Below are 25,451 nucleotides of genomic sequence, written 5' to 3'. Positions count from 1 at the left end.
ACTCCATGCTTGATGGAAAACCTCAAGTTTAGTCGCGCGCCATTTGCGTTCCAGTTTTCTACATGATAATTTATGAGCTCTAATTTCTTCTGTAAACCATGGGGTGCGCCTTTTAGGGGCCCTTTTTTGCTTTAGCGGTGCTATACTATCAATAATTTCGCGCAAGGCATCGTCAAAGTTGTTAGTGAGGTTATCAATAGAGCCGACATAATTTGGGAATGGTGCCATTACCGAAGGCAGTAGGTCAGCAAGAGTCATCGTTGTGGCAGCATTAATGTTGCGGCCGCTATAGCAGTTATTATTATTATTAGCTTGTTGACAATGAGTCAAAACTTCAAATTTTATAAGGTAATGATCGGACATTACTTTAGTATATGGAAGTATCATAACTTTGGAGGTGGTGACACCCCTGACAAGCACTAGATCTATTGTATTACCGTTGCGATGCGTGGGTTCATGTATTATTTGTGTAAGACCACAGCTATCAATTATGGTTTGGAGCGCCACGCACTGAGGGTCCGATGGGGTATTCATATGGATATTAAAGTCCCCCATTATGATTATATTGTCGGCGTGCGTCACTAGATCAGCAACGAACTCTGAGAATTCACTGATAAAGTCCGAATAGGGCCCAGGGGGGCGGTAGAGAACAGCCAGGTCGAGAGGTAGCGGTGTGACAGACCTCATAGTAAGCACCTCAAACGATTTATATTTATTATTTAGGTTAGGGGTAAGGTTGAAATTTTCATTGTATATTAGTGCGACACCCCCTCCCCTTTTAAGAGGACGGGCAACATGCGCATTCGTATAGTTAGGAGGAGATGCCTCATTGAGCGCAAAAAATTCGTCTGGTTTGAGCCAGGTTTCGCTAAGACCAATGACGTTAAGATTGTTGTCTCTAATGACCTCATTAACTAATAACGCCTTGGGAGACAATGATCTTATGTTTAAAAAGCCCATATTATAGGTATTGGGCTGTTTTGACGAGTTTTTGTTAAGATTATCCGTAGTGGCAATATTAACAATGTTGCGTTTATTATGCGTAGTGCACTTTAAATAGTTTCGACCATATCTAGGAATTGATATGACGGGAATTTTCTGATTGTTTGCTTGGTGCTGCAATAGACTGGACATATCATAATTTGCCACCTCAGTAGAATGCATGTCCACCTCTGACACAGACACAACAGAAAAAACATTATGTGAATTGTGTATTATTCTAAGAGAATTGCTATGCGTACATGGATTATCCAGCCTGGCGCTGGCTAGTTCTAGCTTAACTGACTCCTCACCCGGACTAACAGACATTGTAATTGCCTGTGACTGGGCTTGCTCTATTGTAGTCAGTCAAGTGAGACTTAAATAGTAGTCTATGTTTCTAGACAGGATGATGGCGCCTTCCTGGTTAGGGTGAAGGCCGTCTCTCATCAGCAAGCCTGGTTTGCCCCAGAAAGAGGGCCAGTTATCAATAAATGTTAGTCCCTGTTGCCTACAGTAGCTAGCCAGCCACTTGTTAAGCGAGACTAATCTGCTATATCTCTCATCATTGCCTCTCGCAGGCAGGGGGCCAGAGACAATTACTCGATGCCTGGACATCTTTCTGGCGAGATCACAAGTCCTGGCTATGTTTGTCTTTGTATTCTCTGACTGTCTCATTCTAGTGTCATTGGAGCCAACGTGTACAACTATATTCGCATAATTAGTGGTGCGATTAGCCTGTCGTACGTGTTTACTAGGCCTGTTGCGAGTTAGCTCCCTAAGATTAGCTTCAATGTCAGGTGCTCTGGCCCCGGGGATACACTTTACTGTGGCTGGTTTGCTAAGCTTTATGTTTCGGGTGATGGAGTCCCCTATGACTAAGGTGTGGTGCCCGGTAGACTGGGGTGTAGGACTAGCTAAAGAGCTAAATCTATTATGGGTCTCAACCGGTACACCGTAGCTTGTAGGCCGCTTAGGACTGCTACAAGCTGGGCTAGTTAGCTCGCTACAGCTAACGCTAGCAGATGTGTCCGCAACATCTAAAGTTACGACATTACTCTGCTCTAACTGGCGGACACGGCCCTCTAGCAGAGCCAACCTCTCCGTGAGTATGGTGCAAGACGCGCAGGAAGCCATTACTCACAGTGTTTTCTGTCACCGAGTGAAGTTCCTGCTGTCCTCAGGGAAGTGGTCGCGGTCTGCGGGAGTAGCTTCCTACTTACCTTCTGACCGGCGCTGCCTTTCTCCGCGCTAGCTTAGCAGCTAGCTAGCTGAGGAAAGGGTGGTGGGACAGAGATCGGGTGATTTGCAAGTTAAATAGTACCACTAAATATGTTTGAGAAGTGATAAAGAAAGCTGTAGAACAATTAAAAGCACACAGATAGAGCGATACTTAGCCTTTTTCGCAACAGCGAACTGACGGCGAGCAGTCACGCACGGTGAACCGCACTTTAATTGTTATTAAATATGATTAAAATCAAGTGTAAAATGACTAATTCAGTGTTAATATTTGAGTGGGCCCGGGGGGGTAAAAAAGTTGGGCCCCGAGGTCAAAAAAGTTAAGAACCTCTGTCCGAGTGGACAGAAGGACGTCCCACCCGAGAGTACAAGTCACATTGGTGTGTCATGGCTCTACAGTCTGTCAAATCTCAAAGAAGCGTGGTAAATAGAATCAACCATCTGAAGACCGGAACGAGTAGTATTCATATAAAAAAGGTCTCCATAATCTAGCACAGATAAAAATGTAGCAGAGACAAGGCGCTTTTTACATCAAAAGAAAATCATTCCTTTTTACGGAAGAAAAAAAAACCAATTTAAGTTTTAACTTCTTCACCGGTTTATCAATAAAAGGTTTAAAAAAGTGAGGGAGTCATCAATTAAAATACCAAGGTATTTATATTCATGCTATGATCATACCTTCAAGAGTGGAAACTACCAGGGGAATTTGAGGCACCCTCTTATGATTGGAAAACATCATACGTTTTGTCTTGTCAGCATGGAGAACCTGTTTGACATACCGTATTTTTCGGACTATAATTTGCAGTTTTTTTCGTAGTTGGCCGGGGGTGCGACTTATACTCAGGAGCGACTTATGTGTGAAATTACTAACACATTACCGTAAAATATCAAATATTATTTAGCTCATTCACGTAAGAGACTAGACTTATAAGATTTCATCAGATTTAGCGATTAGGAGTGACAGATTGTTTGGTAAACGTATAGCATGTTCTATATGTTATAGTTATTTGAATGACTCTTACCATAATATGTTACGTTAACATACCAGGCACGTTCTCAGTTGGTTATTTATGCGTCATATAACGTACACTTATTCAGCCTGTTGTTCACTATTCTTTATTTATTTTAAATTGCCTTTCAAATGTCTATTCTTGGTGTTGGGTTTTATCAAATAAATTTCCCCCAAAAATGCGACTTATACTCCAGTGCGACTTATGTGTGTTTTTTTCCTTCTTTGTTATGCATTTTCGGCCAGTGCGACTTATACTGTGGAGCGACTTATACTCCGAAAAATACGGTAAATAAGTAATGCTGCACATTAACAAAGGCTTTCTGCAGGGAATAACTGCATCACAGAAATTATTGATGTACAAGATGAATAAGAGGTGCCCCAAAACAGATCCCTGTGTCACCTTCTTATGAACAGTAACATATTTCAAACAAAAGCCCTCATATAATACATTGGGTTCTGTTTTCTAAATAATTTGAAAACCAAGTGACCACATGTTCTGACAGTGCAATGAGAAATAGCCTGCGTTTTAAAATAGTATGGTCTACAGCAGGGGTGCCCATTAGGTTGATCGCGAGCTACCAGTCGATCGCATAGGGTGTCTCAGTCAATCGCCAGCCAGACATAATAAAAAATACACCTAAAAATTATCTTACATCAATCTTCACTATGATGTCACTTTCGTCACTTGATTGACATTCACGGCACCCAAGGATCTTGTGAGATGACACTGGCTGCTTTATTTCAACAGACTCTTGTGCCGTACCTGCTGTCAAAAGCCTTAAGACCGACCGCACAGTTCCTGTCTTCACAATAAAAGTACTGCCCCATCCTGCCTGCTCTAACAAAAAAGAGTTTCAGAAAGGTAGCGCACACAAGCTAGCAAGCTACGGAGTTTTCCGTCAAAGTATTTCTTGTTAAGTATACGAGTATGGAAGCTGTACAAATAAGATGCCAAAAACCAACCACTTTCATGTGGTATTGGACTAGAATGAGAACTTTTTTTCTCAAGAATGTGAATCCTATTGGATTCCAATCAATTCAAGTCATCAGAATCAGGTAATACACAGTGATGGGCAAGCTACTTGGAAAATGTAGCAAGCCAAGCTACAAGTTACTCTCGATTAAATGTAGCTAAGCTACAGGGGAAGCTATCCCCAGAGAATTGTAGCAAGCTACATGGCAAAAGTAGCTTTCTACATCAAAGCTAGATTTAACGGCATTTATATCAATGGGCCCACATGTATAATATCAATGTTTATGTTACTGAGCGTGTACAAATGGACCCAATAGGAGTCCATTACTATTAACTCTCTGTCATTTAGCTGGAGACACCCTACAACTACTTCTAGGAGTCCCCGCAGCACACTGTATGTATTTATTTAGTTTGCCTTTTCTTTGGCCCACCCCTATGTTAGTCATTTTCTCTACCTACGTTATAAAAACAGCATCTATCTAAATCTTGACATAAAAAACACAATGACTTGTGTGTTGTTTGGGAACAGTTGGTAATGTTTATGTGCAGTAAAACTTTTCATGAGCTCAACTCACCTTAATGTGTGTTCCTAAATTGGTGTTGGACGTCTTAAATGGAGAGAGCAGTTATGATTTTGGTTTACAGAGTAAGCAACTAAAAACTAAGGTTTGGGGTATTTGTCTATATATGGCTAGGGACATGCAATATTGTGGGTTTCCTGCATGTCATCTTCATTACTAAAGGAAAAATGTAATCTGCGGGAGACAATTCCTCTGCCATTTTCAAATGTTTTTTTTGAGTCGTCCCTCTGTCTCCGACTCTCTCGTCGTAATGTGACATGAGTGTGTGACTGTTATGCTTTTGCTTACTAGTTTCGATGACTCGCCTTACCTTTCCTCTGATTTGCCCGTCCGTAATGTTTAGCCCTTACCATAGCCAATTGTGAATCATCGTACGAACACTAACCAATCGTCATCAATTTTCTCCGTATGTATGGATGTTCTCATTTATCCAGGTCATTGTATTTTTTCTATATTTTTTTGGCCTAGATTTGCTGTCGATTTTCTCTCTTTGTAGCTTGTAGCTTTGATGTAAGCTACCTAGCCACATGTGTCTAAAATTAGCAAAGCTACAGGAAAACCTACTCGTTAAAAAAGTAGCTGAGCTACTGCCAAACTGCTGGAAAATGTAGTTTGTATTTGTTTATTTGAAGGACAATGTGCAGTTACATTATTAAGAAGATGGCTGCACCAAGTTACTGGAAAATGTAGCTAAGCTATGTAGCTTAGCTATATGTTGCTTGTTACTGCCCATCACTGTTAATGTTAAAATCAACTCATATCCTTGTTTTCATGACAGAAAAAAATCTAAATGTGTTAAATATGCTTTTACTTTTATTTAACACCTTTAACGTGTTAACAAAAAACGTCTGTTTCATAACCGGGCCAGGTCCTGACCACACGTCCTCACCCCACCGGACAAGCCATCCCCCGCGGGGCCGCCCGGACGGTGCCCCCTAAATGCCCCAAATGTCCGGCACCCCGAGCTATGGTTGCGTGTTCTAACAATGTACATTCAGAGTTAAGGTTAAACACAAAACAAATTGTGAAGGTGCGCAGCAGCATTCGTGAGGGAGGGGGAGAGACAGAGAGAGCGCGAGCGAGAGAGTTGTGATAAACGCGCATGCTTTTTATCCATAGATGTATCAGATTTAATTTTTTATTATCTATAGCAGGGGTGTCAAAAGTGTGCCCCGGAGGCCATTTGCAGCCCACAGCTAATGTTTTGAAGGCCCACGGCACATTCTAAAAATACTATTAAAATAAAAACATAACAAAAGTGAAATAAAAAAGCTTAAAGGTTAAATGTAATTTAGAAAAAGTTGCAATGTTGACTAATAAAACAAAGCTGTTTTTTTTCTTTCAAATATTTTTGGTGGAAGATTTTGCAAATTTGGTAAATAAATAACCAAAAAATTTATATTTAGTTTTCTTACTGTACCGAAAATGAACCGAACCGTGACCTCTAAACCGAGGTACGTACCAAACCGAAATTTGTGTGTACCGTTACACCCCTAATGTATGTGTGTATATATATATATATATATATATATATATATATATATACACACACACATATACATATATGTATGTATATATGTGTATGTGTATATATATATATGTATCTCTATATGTATGTGTATATATATGTGTATATATATATATATAAATATATATATATATATATATATATAAATATATATATATATATATATATATATATGTCTTAATTAGATTATCCACAAAAAAAAAATAGTGCTCGATACCGTGGTAGAGCGTAATATGTATGTGTGGGAAAAAAATCACAAGACTATTTCATCTCTACAGGCCTGTTTCATGAGGGTTTCCTCAATCATTAGGAGATTTTAATGGAAGCATTCACATACCATGGTTTATATAGGGCACAGAGCGGGTGGGTACAGGCAGGCGTAGGGGCGTGGTGATTGGCTCATGTGTTACCTAGGAGGTGTTTCCTTCTGTGACGGCATGCTGATACAATTTCGCTGCGCTTGTTGAGGGATGACAAGTCTGGACTGTATATAATAAACAGTTTCTCTTTTAAGCATAGGTTGCATCTTTTATTACCACTGTTGTAAGGTGTGCTGGATGCAAGAATTTGCCATGTTATCGAATATTCAACATTATTGTCTTTGAGATTCCAAATGTGTTTACTGAGTTCTGTAGTGTTCCGCAAGCTTTTGCTTCTGAAAGAGGCTTTGTATTGTTCCATCTGGTTTTGAATGCTCCCTCAGTTAATCCTACATATGTGTCAGATGTGTTAATGTCCTTGCGTGTTACCTTTGCTTGGTAAACGACTGATGGTTGTAAGCACCCCCCGTTGAGAGGGCAATCAGGTTTCTTGCGGCAGTTACAGCCTTTGTCGGTTTTAGAGTCGTTCTGCCTGGTGGTGGACGGCTCCTTTTCAATTGCTTTATTGTGGTTTGAAATGATTTGTCGTATGTTGTTCATGCAGCTGTAGCTCAATTTAATGTTGTTCTTGTTGAATACTTTTCTTAGGGTGTTGCCTTTGGGGAAGTGTTTGTCGATCAGGGTGAGGAATTTGTGGCAATATTAGTTGAGATGTTTTTGCTGTATGGGGGGTTGTACCAGATAATGTTTCGTTTTCTGCTCCTTTTTGATTGGTTTCCTGGCTCTGGTTCGTAGGTGAGGGTTAAGTTGTATCCGCTTTCATCAAGTGCTTTTTGGTACGGGGGGGTTGCTTTGTCGAATTCAGCTTTGCTAGATGACAGCATCGATAGTCTTTTATTAATACCGGTAGGTATTCTTTTCGTGGTGGTGGGTGGGTCACGAAAAGAATACCTACCGGTATTAATAAAGACTATCGTGGTGGTGGGTGGGTCACGAAAAGAATACCTACCGGTATTAATAAAAGACTATCAGCAAGACAATGCCAAGCAACGTGTTACATCAACGTGGCTTCATAGTAAAAGAGTGCGGGTACTAGACTGGCCTGCCTGTATTCCAGACCTGTCTCCCATTGAAAATGTGTGGCGCAGTATGAAGCCTAAAATACCACAACGGGGACCCCGGACTGTTGAACAACTTAAGCTGTACATCAAGCAAGAATGGGAAAGAATTCCACCTGAGAAGCTGAAAAAATGTGTCTCCTCGGTTCCCAAACGTTTACTGAGTGTTGTTAAAAGGAAAGGCCATGTAACACAGTGGTGAACATGCCCTTTCCTAACTACGTACTTTGGCACGTGTTGCAGCCATGAAATTCTAAGTTAATTATTATTTGCAAAAAAAAATGAAGTTTATAAGTTTGAACATCAAATATCTTGTCTTTGTAGTGCATTCAATTGAATATGGGTTGAAAAGGATTTGCAAATCATTGTATTCCGTTTATATTTACATCTAACACAATTTCCCAACTCATATGGAAACGGGGTTTGTATATATATATATATATATACAGGTAAAAGCCAGTAAATTAGAATATTTTGAAAAACTTGATTTATTTCAGTAATTGCATTCAAAAGGTGTAACTTGTACATTATATTTATTCATTGCACACAGACTGATGCATTCAAATGTTTATTTCATTTAATTTTGATGATTTGAAGTGGCAACAAATGAAAATCCAAAATTCCGTGTGTCACAAAATTAGAATATTACTTAAGGCTAATACAAAAAAGGGATTTTTAGAAATGTTGGTCAACTGAAAAGTATGAAAATGAAAAATATGAACATGTACAATACTCAATACTTGGTTGGAGCTCCTTTTGCCTCAATTACTGCGTTAATGCGGCGTGGCATGGAGTCGATGAGTTTCTGGCACTGCTCAGGTGTTATGAGAGCCCAGGTTGCTCTGATAGTGGCCTTCAACTCTTCTGCGTTTTTGGGTCTGGCATTCTGCATCTTCCTTTTCACAATACCCCACAGATTTTCTATGGGGCTAAGGTCAGGGGAGTTGGCGGGCCAATTTAGAACAGAAATACCATGGTCCGTAAACCAGGCACGGGTAGATTTTGCGCTGTGTGCAGGCGCCAAGTCCTGTTGGAACTTGAAATCTCCATCTCCATAGAGCAGGTCAGCAGCAGGAAGCATGAAGTGCTCTAAAACTTGCTGGTAGACGGCTGCGTTGACCCTGGATCTCAGGAAACAGAGTGGACCAACACCAGCAGATGACATGGCACCCCAAACCATCACTGATGGTGGAAACTTTACACTAGACTTCAGGCAACGTGGATCCTGTGCCTCTCCTGTCTTCCTCCAGACTCTGGGACCTCGATTTCCAAAGGAAATGCAAAATTTGCTTTCGTCCGAAAACATGACTTTGGACCACTCAGCAGCAGTCCAGCTCTTTTTTCCAGGGTCAACGCAGCAGTCTACCAGCAAGTTTTAGAGCACTTCATGCTTCCTGCTGCTGACCTGCTCTATGGAGATGGAGATTTCAAGTTCCACACAGGACTTGGCGCCCGCACACAGCGCAAAATCTACCCGTGCCTGGTTTACGGACCATGGTATTTCTGTTCTAAATTGGCCCGCCAACTCCCCTGACCTTAGCCCCATAGAAAATCTGTGGGGTATTGTGAAAAGGAAGATGCAGAATGCCAGACCCAAAAACGCAGAAGAGTTGAAGGCCACTATCAGAGCAACCTGGGCTCTCATAACACCTGAGCAGTGCCAGAAACTCATCGACTCCATGCCACGCCGCATTAACGCAGTAATTGAGGCAAAAGGAGCTCCAACCAAGTATTGAGTATTGTACATGCTCATATTTTTCATTTTCATACTTTTCAGTTGGCCAACATTTCTAAAAATCCCTTTTTTGTATTAGCCTTAAGTAATATTCTAATTTTGTGACACACGGAATTTTGGATTTTCATTTGTTGCCACTTCAAATCATCAAAATTAAATGAAATAAACATTTGAATGCATCAGTCTGTGTGCAATGAATAAATATAATGTACAAGTTACACCTTTTGAATGCAATTACTGAAATAAATCAAGTTTTTCAAAATATTCTAATTTACTGGCTTTTACCTGTGTATATATATATATATATATATATATATATATAAATAAATTATAATTATGAGGTAGATCAACTTGACTTGGTCATTTGAAAAGTAGCTCGCCTGCTGAAAAAGTGTGGGCATCCCTGGGGCGGTACTTATCAAGCTTCTTAGAATTACTCTTAAGAAGTCTGCTAAGAGTTGACTTCAGAGTAAATAAATTCTTCACTGAAAGCTGCACTTAAAAGTTAGTTATCAAGCGTCTTACTCACACTTTCAGCGAAGTGTAGGACTGAATCTTAAGTGTCACACTCAGAGCTGAATTACGACATTACTATGTGCCGTAAACGGAATTTTAGGTGACGTCATTTCTGTGTCCATAGAAATGACCAATCACGGAAGGGAATCCCTTGTCTAAGAATAAAGAAATATCTTAGAAATATTTAAGTGGACAATGGGAGTGTATATTTTGACAATAAACTACAAAATAATACAAAACAAACAAACAATATTGGCAATTAAGAAAAAATAAATGTTTCCTTTTTGTTGCACCTTTCCTGCTTCCTGCTCCCAGACCGTAACAAAGAGGCAGGGGAGACACTTCTCCAGGATGTATGCTCGGGGCAACACCCTTCACTTTACCCGGCAGTGGGTCTCCACAGCGGACGACTTTAGAGTAAATGATGAGTCCGGCGATTAGTTGCAAATCTTGCTTTATTGATTGCTTGCACACAGCCAATCCAACACAAAACAAACTAGTCACCGCTCGCACTCACAATACCGCTCCCTCTCTTCTCTCGCCCACACACTCACTGACGTCACTCACCTCACATGCTGTAACCTAGCGTATGTGTGTGCCACACACATACGCTCATAATAATTTCTTTCCAATTCATTAATTAGGCAACTAATTTGAAACTGGTGTGGGTGGCTCTATATATACTAGCCCACTGCAGCCACATGCAGAAATCAACAAGGAATGGAAAATTATTAAATCTGTGACAAAAATAATACCCGCTATGTCTAAACGATACCGTTTGATCAGCTGCTCGTCATCAAACAAAGATGAACGTTCGCGCACGTCTCTCGCCTCAGTGCCATCCCCTGCTGGCAACTCCTAACCACTTAAGACACCTCTGAAGGTCTCTTAAATATCGTGGAGAGTAGGAGTGATTCTTAGACTTAAGAACGTTGATAAAAAGCTTTTATTCTTAAGTTTGAGAGTAGGACTAAATTTCGCAAATTTTCAGGACTTAAGTGTAAAATGGCACTCTTAGAAGCTTGATAAGTACGGCCCCTGGTCTACAGTGTCAAAAGCTTTGAAGAGATCAATACAAAGTGAGGCACTGTCCTGTTTTTTATCAAGCGCTACAATGATGTCTTTCAGCACCTTTATTTTAGCAGTGAAAGTGCTGTGCTTTTTTGATATTTACTTTGTTGGTCTGACCAACAAAGCCAATTATGACTCATACGAACACCAACCAATCATGAATTTTCTCCGTATGTATGGAGGTTCTCATTTATCCAGGTCATTGAATTTTTATTGATATTTTCTCCATCTCAACATCAATGGCATTAATCAAAATAATGGAAGAGATTTACCAGTGCAATAGATAGAAAAAATGTGCTGCTGCAGTGTTTATGGATTTAACAAAAGCATTTGACACAATTAATCACAGTAATTTAATAAAACAAATTAGAAAGGTATGAAATCAGAGGTTTGGTCTTGAACTGGATTAGAAGCTACTTAACCAACAGGAAGCAATATGTGAAGATAGGAGAACACACTTCTACAGAGCTGAAAATATTTTGTGGCGTACCTCAGGGTTTAATACTTGGACCAAAATTGTTCAATCTTTACATAGACAACATTTGTAAAGTTACAAAGGACTTAAAGTTAGTATTATTTGCAGATGAAACAACTGTTTTGTTCAGGAGAGAATACACAGAAGCTATTACAATTAATAACAGAAGAAATTAACAAATTAAAAAGATAGTCTGTTCTTGTCAAACCATCTTTGAATCTCATCCATCCATTTTCTACCGCTTATCCTTTGAATCTCAGTAAAACTAAAATAATGTTATTTGGTAACAGTAGAAGGGAAAGTCAAATAAAAATAAAAATGGACGGAGTAGACATTGCAAAGAAGAAAACACATTTTTGGGTGTAATAATAGATGAACTGGAACTGGAAACCTCATTTAAAAAATATACAACAAAGTAGCAAGAAACACGTCAATAATGAATAAAGCAAATGTATGTTCTGGACCAGAAATCACTTCATATTCTCTACTGCTCGCTCGTGTTACCATTTCTGAGTTATTGTGTAGAAATATAGGGAAACTACAAATGTGCGCTTCATTCACTAACAGTGTTACAAAAAAGATCAATTAGCTTAATACATAATGTTGGATATAGAGAACAAACAAACCCTTTATTTATTGAATCACAAATATTGAAATTTTACGATTTGGTGCATTTGCAAACAGCTAAAGTTATGCACAAAGCAAACTATACCCTACTACCCAAGAATGTACAACAATTGTTCTCAACAAAAGAGGAGAAATATAACCTTAGAGGAAAATCTAATTTAAAACATTTGTATGCGCGTACATACATATACATATGTGGAATTAAATTATGGAATGAATTGACCAAATAAATCAAACAAAGCACCAATATGCCCAGTTTAAGAGACTGTTCAAACTACAAGTATTCACAAAGTACAAAGAACAACAATTATGAACATCTTGAACCTTTTTTTTTTTTGAGATTATTTATGTATTTAATATTTGTTTACTTACTATGGTATATTAATTATTTATTCACTGTTCTGTTACAGAGAACAAGGAAATGGGATAAAATTGCAATGATATGAAAAGGGTTGGGATTAAATAAACTCTGCTTCTTCCTATTCCTTTTCGGACTTGCTGTAATGAAACAACTGGAAGTATGTGAGGCATTACATTGTATCGTATGCATGTTTGAAATAAACTGAAACTGAACTGACCCCAAAATAGTTACTGTGCATTGGGCAACTTGCTTACTGCTTCTCGCATTTACATCTAAACAGGGTGTTCTTTAAATATTTTCTGGAATTTTCTTCGCTCCCCTAAAATCTCTCCTCTCATGAAAAACTAGATCTTGTTTCCCCACCTTCAACATGTTGCTAAATCTAGTTTATGCTTTTAAATTTTTTTTATACCTTTATACTTAAAAAAAAAAAAAGTGCTGGCCCAATCATATGATTTATTAGCCTTGTTTGGGTCAGTAATGTTTTTTGGAATGTTGTGTAGTTTACTGCCTATTTCTATTACTGTCTGGTTGATTAGCAGATCAAAGTAACTCTCACAATGCTTTTTAAATAGATGCCAATTCTGAGCAGTCTAATGCCGCACTTGAAAAAATAAATACATATTACATAGCTGTGCAAGAGTGACAGCATATAGCACTACAATTCTGGCACTGGATCCATTTATTAATTAATCCTGTTAATCAGGTTAAAGCAGGTTACCATCAACCTGCTGGACTGCAGATGAAAATCAGCCTTTGGCTACAAACTGTCATATTTATATTTGATATGTTCATTAATGTGCATTGCATTATGTCACAAAGTTATAACAAATGTCAACTTCCTATGAAGAGTTTTATTGTACATCTATAAACAAGCTTATTGGTGTGTCTAGCGGGACAGACGAAAGTAAGTCGGAAAAAATGCAGTTGTTTATAAATAATGTAATGTTTCTCCGCGGCCCGGTTAGCAAATGCGTCACGGACCGATACAGGTCCCTGGACCGGTGATTGGGGACCACTGCTATAAATGACTCTGTGTTGGAAGCCTTCACTAACATTAGGTGAAGGACATGTACAGGCCTGCTATACAGATTGACAGAGCTCAAGGCCTTGTTTTACACAAACAAAAGTTGCCGTGACATCAGAATGAAGACAAACATAGCTACCGCTCTTTTACCTCCTCCATCTCAGAATCTTACTGACAATTATGCTATTGTATTTCATTTGTCTTCCCTAACTTTTAATCTTCTCTATCTCTGCTGGTATCTTCACAGACAACTTATTTTGTGCTGTACTTTGATTATTCATGAATAATTTAGAATTCAAACAGATGTGTTGCATTGGCTTTCCATTGTGTGTTCAGCTGCTACAAAACCAAAAAAGATGTAGTCACTTCCACTTTTGTTAGATGAACAAGGATTGTAGTTGCAATGTTATATACATAACTGAGATGGGTTAAAAACTACTTAGGAGTATTTGACGGGAATTTGAATGATTTTAATCCTGATATTAATCCTTCTGTTTATTTGTCTTTTGTTCTCCCAAGCAAATAAGACATCTCTGGATGATGTAAGCAGACTGAAGGACTCATCTACAGTGTTGACGCCAGAGTGGGAAAAAAGCAGGAAGGAGGGAGAGTGGGCGTACTGTGACGATACAAACATGGGCGTGGGCAAGAACACCTCTTCCAAGCCGATGGACAGCGGGAGCGAGGGAGGGAAATATGAAGAGGAAAGCAAACACGGAGCGGACTTCTACCCTATTCCGGTACATGCATGTGTTTTTTTTTTATGCAAAACAACACACCTAACACACAATATTCATCTATGTTCTTACATATACAGTCGTGGTCAAAAACTTGTAAAGAACATAATGTCATGGCTGTCTTGAGTTTCCAATACTTTCTACAACTCTCATTTTTTTGTGATAGAGTGATTAAAAAAAAATTCATGAAGTTTGGTTCTTTTATGAATTTATTATGGGTCTACTGAAAATGTGACCAAATCTGCTGGGTCAAAAGTATACATACAGCAATGTTAATATTTGGTTACATGTCCCTTTGCAAGTTTCACTGCAATAAGGCGCTTTTGGTAGCCATCCACAAGCTTCTGGTTGAATTTTTGACCACTCCTCTTGACAAAAGTGGTGCAGTTCAATTAAAGTTGTTGGTTTTCTGACATGGACTTGTTTCTTCAGCATTGTCCACATGTAAGTCAGTACTTTGGGAAGGCCATTCTAAAACCTTAATTCTAGCCTGATTTAGCCATTCCTTTACCACTTTTGACTTGTGTTGGGGTCATTGTCCTGTTGGAACACCCAACTGCGCCCAAGACTGATGATTTTAGGTTGCCCTGAAGAATTTGGAGGTAATCCTCCTTTTTCAATGTCCCATATACTCTCTGTAAAACAGCAGTTACATTGACATCAAAACAGGCCCAGAGCATAATACTACCACCACCATGCTTGACGGTAGGAGTGATGTTCCTGGGATTAAAGGCCTCACCTTTTCTCCTCCAAACATATTGCTGGTATTGTGGCCAAACAGCTCAATTTTTGTTTCATCTAACCACAGAACTTTCCTCCAGAAGGTCTTATCTTTGTCCATGTTATGTCAGATGAAACAAAAATTGAGCTGTTTGGCCACAATACCCAGCAATATGTTTGGAGGAGGAAAGGTGAGGCCTTTAATCCCAGGAACACCACGCTACGGTCAAGCATGGTGGTGGTAGTATTATGCTCTGGGCCTTTTTTGCTGCCAATGGAAATGGGACAATGAAAAGGAGGATTACCTCCAAATTCTTCAGGACAACCTAAAATCATCAGCCCGGAGGTTGGGTCTTGGGCACAGTTGGGTGTTCCAACAGGACAATGACCCCAAACACATGTCATAAGTGGTAAAGGAATGACTAAATCAGGCTAGAATTAAGGTTTTAGAATGGCCTTCCCAAAGTCCTGACTTAAACATGTGGACAATGCTGAAAAAAACAAGTCCATGTCAGAAAACCAACAAATTTAGCTGAACTGCACCAATTTTGTCAAGAAGAGTGGTCAAAAATTCAACCAGAGGCTTGCCAGAAGCTTGTGGTTGGCTACCAAAAGCACCTTATTGCAATTGAAACTTGCAAAGGGACATGTAACCAAATATTAACATTGCTGTATGTATACTTTTGACCCAGCAGATTTGCTCACATTTTCAGTAGACCCATAATAAATTCATAAAAGAACCAAACTTCATGAATGTTTTTTGTGACCAACAAGTATGTTCTCCAATCACTCAATCACAAAAAAATAATTGTTGTAGAAATTATCGGAAACTCAAGACAGCCATGACATTATGTTCTTTACAAGTGTGTGTTTGTGTGTGTGTGCATGCGTGCATGCGTGCGTGCGTGCGTGCGTGCGTGCGTGCGTGCGTGCGTGTGTGTATAAATAAATACATTTGCTCGAATGGGAAAATGTTATAGCAACATTTTTATACAACTCTACTGTAAAACTGAAAGGTACGGTGGCCTGGAAGTGCAAAACACTATTATTTCATTGAACAAATTACAATTTTGGGCAGCACAATGATGCAGGGGTTAGTGCTGGTGCCTCACAATAACAAGGTCCTGGGTTCGATTACCAGGCTTGGGGTCTTTCTGTGTGGAGTTCGCATGTTCCCCCATGACTGCATGGGTTCCCTTAGGTTGATTGGCAACACTAAATTGGCCCTAGTGTTTGAATGTGAATATGAATGTTTGTCTAACTGTGTTGGCCCTGCGATGAGGTGGCGACTTGTCCAGGGTGTTCCCCGCCTTCCGCCTGAATGCAGTTGGTATAGGCTCCAACACCCTCGCAACCCCGAGAGGGACAAGTGGTAGAAAATGGATGGATGTTTCAGAAAACAAGTTAACAATAATTTAAATGATTTTCAATTTCAGAAAACACAAAAACAAAAGACAAAACACTTTATAATTTCAGAAAACAAATTATAAAAAAATTAAATACTTTACAATTGCAGAAAACACAAATACAAAAGACAAAACACTTGATAATTTCAGAAAAACAAATTAACAAAAAATTAAACACTTAAAGATTTCAGAAAACACAAAAACAAAAGCCGAAATACTTTTTGTTTTCTGAAATTGTATAATGTTTCGTCTTATTTTGTTTTCTGTAATTGTAATTTGTTTCATGAAATGTTAGTGTTTTGCACTTCTAGGCAACCGTACAGAAGTCAGTCTGTTGTGGTAGAAACCGATTCTAACCTCAAGTATTATCTTGTGACCCTTTTTCAAAATTAAATACATAAAAGCAGCTAAGATAAGATCCTCATTGACACGTAATATTCACATGACTTTTTTTTTTAAGTTACGCAAATACAACTCATTTTTTCAACAAATATTTGCAGAAATAACTCCTCCTCACCCTGTATTCCAATATTCGAATACTGCTTTCTGCTCTGATTACAAAATTGGCAGTGAATCCTGTCTGCTTTCGAGTCCTCTCTCAATATTCAATCAATCAATCAATCAATCAATGTTTATTTATATAGCCCTAAATCACAAAAGTCTCAAAGGGCTGCACAGGCACAGAGCCCACACAAGGGACGTCGATGTGAATGACTATGAGAAACCATTCTGCTGGTGTTCACAAAATCAGAGGAAGGAAATGTGAAAGATTTTTAGTTTCCTCCTTTTTGTGAAGAGCTGTTTTTTACATCCAAGCTTCCACTTATTATTTCCAGAGACACACCATAAGGAGGAAGTGTCTTATGTGAATATGTTGAAATGGTGTATAATTCTGACTCCATATAATGTGACTTGAAATTTCAAGAAAATAGCCCTGTTATGCAAAACAAAATTGTCCCCTGCAGAGGATGCTAGTTCTTACTTCTGAGGAGGATATACTGGAGATCAGAGGTGTCCAAAGTGTAGTTCGCATCTAAATTTGTATGTTGGCTCGCAGCATTGTCAGAATAAAATCTAGAAAAACATCAGTAAAATGTAAGAAAAAAAGAACAAAAAGATGCAATGCACATAATTTTGGAAAAAGCTGAAATAACTAGGGCAGCAACGATTATTGGTATTAATGCTTTTATGAGTGTGACTTATAGAAATGAATAACATACGGACAGCATGAAGTACCCAAAACATTAAATATACATACCGGTACATAGTTTTTGCAAAGCCGCATGCAGTAAATTGCACATGACAGCAGTGATGTGTGGCAGGGCTATAAAGTCAGTTTTATCTGACTAATCGATTAATTGAACAAACTCACCGATAGATACTATCTATTTGTATAATTTCCTTCCCAAAATAACACAATTGTGCAGTCAAATTATACATGTTTTTAATCAGATGAATCACACTTTTGAATTTGGATTAATCATGATTAATCAGAGGTTATATTACTGGCTTAAAATATTTGAATTAGGTTTAAAAGGTTAATGCAAAAAATGCAGTTTTGATGTCAGCATGTCATACAGGAATAAAAAAAAAGGCTTGAATGCACATAATTTATTTGCTCAGACTTGATAACAGTTTAATCCAAAGTCTAGTCAGGGTGTATTTTGAAATAAGAAAGTTAAATCGATTGGAATACACGTAGCTAGATGATAGGTAAATATATGATTAGATGGGTAGACGAGTTGACAGACAGGTATACAGAGATGTAGGTAAAAGTGAGAAAGGTAGAGATAATAAACAGGTAGGTAAATTGGCGATGTGTTTAGGTGCTTTTGATTGGAGAAATTAGATGTATTTGATTAAATAGATTAGTATATATATAATATAGATATTTGGTAAATATGGTAGGCATGTAAACAGAAAGACCTAATTGATGGTAACGGAAAATAAACATTGTAAATCAGCCATATGCAAATGAAGCATGCACCAAGGAAGCATAACCATTACAGTAAACGCATACACCACACTGATCAGGTGATTGTTTTGATCTTTTAAAATGTCAAACATCATTTTTTCTGTTTAGGTGGTGGTAAATGGAGTGGGCGGTGCCAATGGAGACCAGGATACGGAGAACACAGAGTTAATGGCCATCTACACTAAAGTCCAAGGAGTAGAAAAGGTAACGCATTGCCTTTTAACTGGGTAAGGTCATCACGATGTCATACTGTCACATGTTAAAAATACTGACCCAACCCACATGTTCTAAGCTCTCAAAAGTGCTGGAGCTTAGTCGTCGTGTACATTTTCTTCTTTTACTGCTGTGCATTTTATATTGTAAAATTTTGATAGAGTTTTTATGTTTCTGATACACTTGACTGGACAAAAAACCTGCAAACGTTTTTCCTAAATACAAAATACAATGAGTAATGACTTCCATCCATTCATTTTCTAACGCTTGTCCCTCTCGGGGCCACGGGGAATAAAGCCTTTCCCAGCAGCATTCGGGTGGAAGGCATGAGTAGCTAAATGAGGTAAAGGTTACCCTAGATCCGGAATGTTCTCTGTGTCCAATTAAACATAAATGTTTAGTTATAAGATCCTACATACTAATTAAACTTTAATTATATAGCACTTTTCATGCACATGCAAGTGTCAACACTAAGTGATTACTTCTAGACCTCCACCCCAGATCCCACTTCACTCCTACCCACTTGTCTAAAGTGGGCTGGCTCAAGGTGGAGGACAGAGTTAAACAACTTGCACTGAGCCTAGTCTATAAAATCCGCTACACCTCCCTGATACCGAAGTACATGTCAAACTACTTCCTTAACGTAAATGACCGCCATAACCACAACACCAGGGGGTGCTCCACTAACCACGTTAAACCCAGATTCCGAACTAACAAAGGTCTTAACTCATTCTCTTTCTATGCCACATCAATGTGGAATGCGCTCCCAACAGGTATAAAAGAAAGGGCATCTCTATCCTCCTTCAAAACCGCAATAAAAGTTCACCTCCAGGCAGCTACAACCCTAAACTAACACCCTCCCCGGATTGCTAATAATCAAATGTAAACAATCAAATGCAGATACTTTTTCTTTTTCTTATGCCTTCTGATCTCTCTCTCTCTCTCTATGTCCACTACTTGATGTCCATATCTCCCCCCCATCCCCCCTCCCCTCCACACCCCTGATTGTAAATAATGTAAATAATTCAATGTGATTATCTTGTGTGATGACTGTATTATGATAGTATATATGATAGTATATATCTGTATCATGAATCAATTTAAGTGGACCCAGACTTAAACAAGTTGAAAAACTTATTCGGGTGTTACCATTTAGTGGTCAATTGTACGGAATATGTACTTCACTGTGCAACCTACTAATAAAAGTCTCAATCAGTCTCAATCAATCAAACACTAAAACAACAGAGAGAAGAAAAATCCGCAAATGCACACACAGCACTATTGACAATAACAAAACATGGCATTGCACCGAGGATTGAGGAAAAAGGCCACCTTTGAGGCATCCACACTGGAGAATAAATAAAATACACAAAAATGGTACAAAGCATATTTAAAAATGTGTATAAAAATAATACATTAATAAATTAATTAAAAAAACATTACATTTAGAGAATAATAGCAGTAATTAGAGCAATAAATAAAATAAAAAATAACTAACAGTTTAGCCTGATAAAAGGTGTGTCTTTAAACTTAAAACAAAACAAAAATCAAATGTCTCTGCAGTCCTAAGGCTCTCTGGCAGACTGTGCCACAGATGGGGGTCATAGTGGCTAAATGTCGCTTCACTGTGGGCCTTTGTTCTTGTGTTTGGTAAAGATAAAAGGCCAACGCTAGAGAACCTCAGGATCCGCAAGGGTTGATATGGTAAAAGCAGGTGAGATACATAAGAAGGCGCAAGGCCATTAAAACAGGTGTAATGTGCTCCCGCCCTCTGGTCCTTGTCAGCACGTGTGAAGCTGAGTTTAGTGATAATTGTAGAGTTCTAATATTTGTTGGGGGGGGAAGACCTGAGAGCAGGGCATTGCAATATTCTAAACGACAGGAAATAAAAACATACATTAGCACCTCCGTGTTGGCCTGAGAGAGAAACGAGCAAACTCTGGCTTTGTTCTTAAGTTGATAAAAAGTTATTTTTGTAATATTTTTTAAGGTGGGATAAAAGTCAGCTCGGAGTCAAAAATCACGCCCAGATTTTGTATGGATTGTGTAGGCTTAAAATCTTGTAATTTTGGTAAAAGTTTCTCTCTCTGGCCTTCATGATCTATAACTAAAACCTCTGATTTGTCCTGGTTGAGCTGTAGGAAATTCACTGCCATCCATGAATTGATGTCTAAAATGCAGTTAAAAAGGGTATCTATTGGTCCTTTGTCATCAGGAGACACAGCAATGTATCATCAGCGTGACTGGAAACTGATGCTGTGTCCTAATGATTTCCCTTAGAGGCCGCATATAAAAATAACAAAGAATGGGACCTAAAGCATAAGCACATCTGATAACAATGTGATCTCATGAGAGCTATATAAGAATATTTAAAGATGACTTATGATTTTAAACTTTTCTGACCTATTAATGTTGGGATCGGCGAATCTATTTACGTTTATTTTTGACTTTGTCTGAAAAAAAAAGTGCAAAGATGTTTGTCTTCAAGATGGAAAAAGAACGGTGTACATTTTCAAAAGATAAATACCGATACTTTTGGAGAGGGTGGGGCATTGAAGGTTTTCAATTAAATCTAAAGGGAACCCTTTTACAAACGAACAGCTTGCAGACATACACAGAAAGTGGGTTATAAATGTGACTGTGGTGTAAGGATGTACAAACCTCGTTTCCATATGAGTTGGGAAATTGTGTTAGATGTAAATATAAACGGAATACAATGATTTGCAAATCCTTTTCAACACATTTACATATGTTGCTCCAAAACCTGTATGTACCTTTCAGCATTAATGGCGCCTTTACAGATGTGTAAGTTACCCATGTCTTGGGCACTAATACACCCCCATACCATCACAGATGCTGGCTTTTCAACTTTGCGCCTATAACAATCCGGATGGTTCTTTTCCTCTTTGGTCCGGAGGACACGACGTCCACAGTTTCCAAAAACAATTTGAAATGTGGACTCGTCAGACCACAGAACACTTTTCCACTTTGTATCAGTCCATCTTAGATGAGCTCAGGCCCAGCGAAGCCGACGGCGTTTCTGGGTGTTGTTGATAAACAGTTTTTGCCTTGCATAGGAGAGTTTTAACTTGCACTTACAGATGTAGCGACCAACTGTAGTTACTGACAGTGGGTTTCTGAAGTGTTCCTGAGCCCATGTGGTGATATCCTTTACACACTGATGTCGCTTGTTGATGCAGTACAGCCTGAGGGATCGAAGGTCACGGGCTTAGCTGCTTACGTGCAGTGATTTCTCTAGATTCTCTGAACCCTTTGATGATATTACGGACCGTAGATGGTGTAATCCCTAAATTCCTTGCAATAGCTGGTTGAGAAAGGTTTTTCTTAAACTGTTCAACCATTTGCTCACGCATTTGTTGACAAAGTGGTGACCCTCGCCCCATCCTTGTTTGTGAATGACTGAGCATTTCATGGAATCTACTTTTACACCCAATCATGGCACCCACCCGTTCCCAATATGCCTGTTCACCTATGGGATGTTCCAAATAAGTGTTTGATGAGCATTCCTCAACTTTATCAGTATTTATTGCCACCTTTCCCAACTTCTTTGTCACGTGTTGCTGGCATCAAATTCTAAAGTTAAAGATTATTTGCAAAAAAAAAATGTTTATCAGTTTGAACATCAAATATGTTGTCTTTGTAGCATATTCAACTGAATATGGGTTGAAAATGATTTGCAAATCATTGTATTCCGTTTATATTTACATCTAACACAATTTCCCAACTCTTATGGAAACAGGGTTTGTAACAATGAAGGGTACAACAATAACCACGGTAAAACTCCCCGACGGTTAATATTACCATCCATCCATCCATTTTCTACCGCTTATTCCCTTTGGGGTCGTGGGGGCGCTGGAGCCTATCTCAGCTACAATCTGGCGGAAGGCGGGGTACACCCTGGACAAGTCGCCACCTCATCACAGGGCCAACACAGATAGACAGACAACATTCACACTCACACACTAGGGCCAATTTAGTGTTGCCAATCAACTTTAATATTACCATTTTATTTAAAATTATCGTAAAACCGTGATTGATACCTGCACTTTGATAAACTTATAGACTGGTGACACGGCTCTTTTATAGAAGCAAGCAAGCTAGCGGTGTCTCGCTAGCTATGTTAATAATAATTATTATTATTATTATATAAACACATGGCTGTCTGAGTAATAACTAAGCTATTCAATTGTTAACATTGAACATACAGAAAGTGCTCTCTTAGAACAGAGTGATAGATCTATACTCAGACCAATATTACAGTGTCCACAGCGGTAGGTGCAACACCTGTTTTTTCTTCTCTCAAAAATGAAAGAAGATAAACAGTCAAATAAAAAATTTGACTCTCGAAGCCAGAATGTGTTTCTTCTGCCAAGACAATAAAGTGTATCTATTTATTTTATTTAATATTTTAAATAAAACTAACTCAACATAATTCACTGTGTACACAATTACTTTCTGAGCACATTCAACAATACTGTGATAATAAAAACATGATAATTTTGTTCACATTTTTATATCATTATATCCCTACTGTTTAGCAAAATGTACACCGAAGCATATCCATTACATTTTATATACACCACAAATGTGCAATATGTGTAAAATCTGAATGAACATTGTCACCAAAAACTGAAAATGCAACCTATTTTAAGACTCTCACTTAATAAAATATGGGCTTACGTCATAGAGAAATAGATATTATTTACCCAGGCATTTCCTTCATAAGACAAGTCTTTGGTTATTCAAAAATAATTTCATACTTTTTACAGTAAAAATAATTATCTGTTAAACCACAGCACTGCATCAAACTGCACACTTTTCATGTTGTCACTGTGACAGTGCACTTTTCTTTTCTGGCAATGTGAAGCACATGTGGAGTATACAAACTTTCCCGTTCTATTTTTAAGCACTCTGGTCACTTTCAAGAAGTTGATTAATAGAGTAAACTATGTATTTGAAATAGGATATACAGCATATATTTGGCATTTTAATCTTCTGCAAAAGTGTTGATTTTGAATGTCTTTATATTTATTACTTCTTTTTTTTCTAAAGTCATGTTTTGGGCCGATTAACTTAAAGGACAACTGTCGATGTACTGATACTTTGCTCTGTTGGGTTAGTGGTGACCAAGGTAAGTTAAGAAGTAAAGGGCATTTTTTAGACTTTTAGGTGGCAATAAACTTGATCCACTTTTGTACAATTGCAAACAAATGGAAATTGATCTTTTCAACACCAGTGCATTGTTTTTTGACTCTTTGTCCATGCACATTTGTCCAGGATTTATTACTGTCATTTAGTGTACACATATACAACTTGTATTTTAAACTGCATTTTTATGAACTATGTAGAACTATTGCAACAGGCCCGCATTGTCATAATCACAATATGGCAATACTGCATTGTATTGTATGGTGAAGTCCTTGCCAATACCCAGCCCTTGTGTGTCTGTGTGTTTAGAGCTCAATGTCGGAGACGTTGGACAGCTCAGACAGTACAGATCTGAAAAGGATGGACATGATCTATATTATAGAGGACACTCCGCCTTGGTACCTGTGTGTGTTTCTTGGGCTACAGGTAAATACACAATCTTTACTTACCGGTATGTTTTTGCTTTGTACTACCGGTATTTGTTTTTTGGGAGTATGTGTTTCTTTGAAATCGTCATTCATCTCAATGTTGTGAGGCATTAAAAAAAAAAAACAAGTCTACCCATGCTGCTGCTAAATGTGTGCACGCAATTTTGGTATACAAGAACCATACTGGATTTAATGAGCCATTTGCAGTTTCACTGTACAGTCCCGTGTGTACTTAGACTTGCATAGCGTAATTTTTGAGACAAGCATATGCTACTGGCAGGATCAACCAGGTAGACTTGTGGCGTGAAGGTTTCGCCCTTCGCTTCGCTCGTTAAGTTACGGTAGGGCATTTTTAGTGCTTGTTGGACTGTGCGAGAAATTTCAAGTCAACCTTACTTATGGGGATAGATGACAGCCATGTGTTTTTTAGGGGAAATAATTGCACAGGCAACACAGTTGAGGTGCATGTTTTGACAAATATTCCCCTTTTTGTGTGCAGTGGTTCAACAGTAGAAAAGTCAGCTTACATAAACAAATACATACTATCACAAAGTGTGGTGTATACAGTATCATTAACAATTGAAGTATTGGGATTCAGTGCAGTTGTCTACAACCATACATTTCTGTTTTGCTTTGTGAAGGTTAAATGTTGGATGTATTAGATCTGATTAAATTTAAATATAAAGTAAAGGATTAAGCTTTGACTTGTGAATGCAATCATATATTGACTGGCAGTCACATCACATGGATGAGTCCAAATGCTTAGATTGTGTTTGAAGCAGTGCAAAAAAATTTTCAACATACAGCCTTAACTAATTTGTTGTTCTTTCCAGCACTATTTAACATGTTTTAGCGGAACCATAGCGGTGCCGTTCCTCCTCGCTGAAGCCATGTGCGTCGGTTACGACCAGTGGGCCACAAGCCAGCTTATAGGAACCATCTTTTTTTGTGTGGGGATCACCACCCTCTTACAAACCACACTGGGCTGCAGGTACACACACTCACACAATACTCAAGCATCCATCTACATCAGGGGTCACCAACGTGGTGCCCGCGGGCACCAGGTCGCCCGTAAGGACGAGATATATATATATATATATATATATATATATATATATATATATATATATATATATATATATATATATATTTTTTTTTTTTTTTTTTTTTTATTTATTTATTTTTTTAAATTTAATCTACATAGAAAAAACACAAGATACACTTTCAATCAGTGCATCAACC

The 25,451-nt window shown here is 38.4% G+C and overlaps 1 protein-coding gene across 3 annotated transcripts in view; it reads left to right on the top strand.

Moving 5' to 3' along the window:
* The window catches only part of slc23a2 (solute carrier family 23 member 2), a 130,066-nt gene that overhangs the window by 73,895 nt on the left and 30,720 nt on the right, over positions 1-25,451 (top strand). For all 3 annotated transcript variants that reach the window (XM_062025610.1, XM_062025612.1, XM_062025611.1), the window contains 4 exons: positions 14,081-14,301; positions 18,508-18,603; positions 24,091-24,207; positions 25,043-25,200. In XM_062025610.1, the coding sequence (XP_061881594.1) occupies positions 14,081-14,301; positions 18,508-18,603; positions 24,091-24,207; positions 25,043-25,200 (592 nt within the window). The remainder of the gene's footprint in view (positions 1-14,080; positions 14,302-18,507; positions 18,604-24,090; positions 24,208-25,042; positions 25,201-25,451) is intronic.

The sequence above is a fragment of the Entelurus aequoreus genome, linkage group LG17, assembly GCF_033978785.1.
Source record: "Entelurus aequoreus isolate RoL-2023_Sb linkage group LG17, RoL_Eaeq_v1.1, whole genome shotgun sequence".
NCBI lineage: Eukaryota > Metazoa > Chordata > Actinopteri > Syngnathiformes > Syngnathidae > Entelurus > Entelurus aequoreus.
This window is presented reverse-complemented; position numbering and strand designations above follow the sequence as displayed.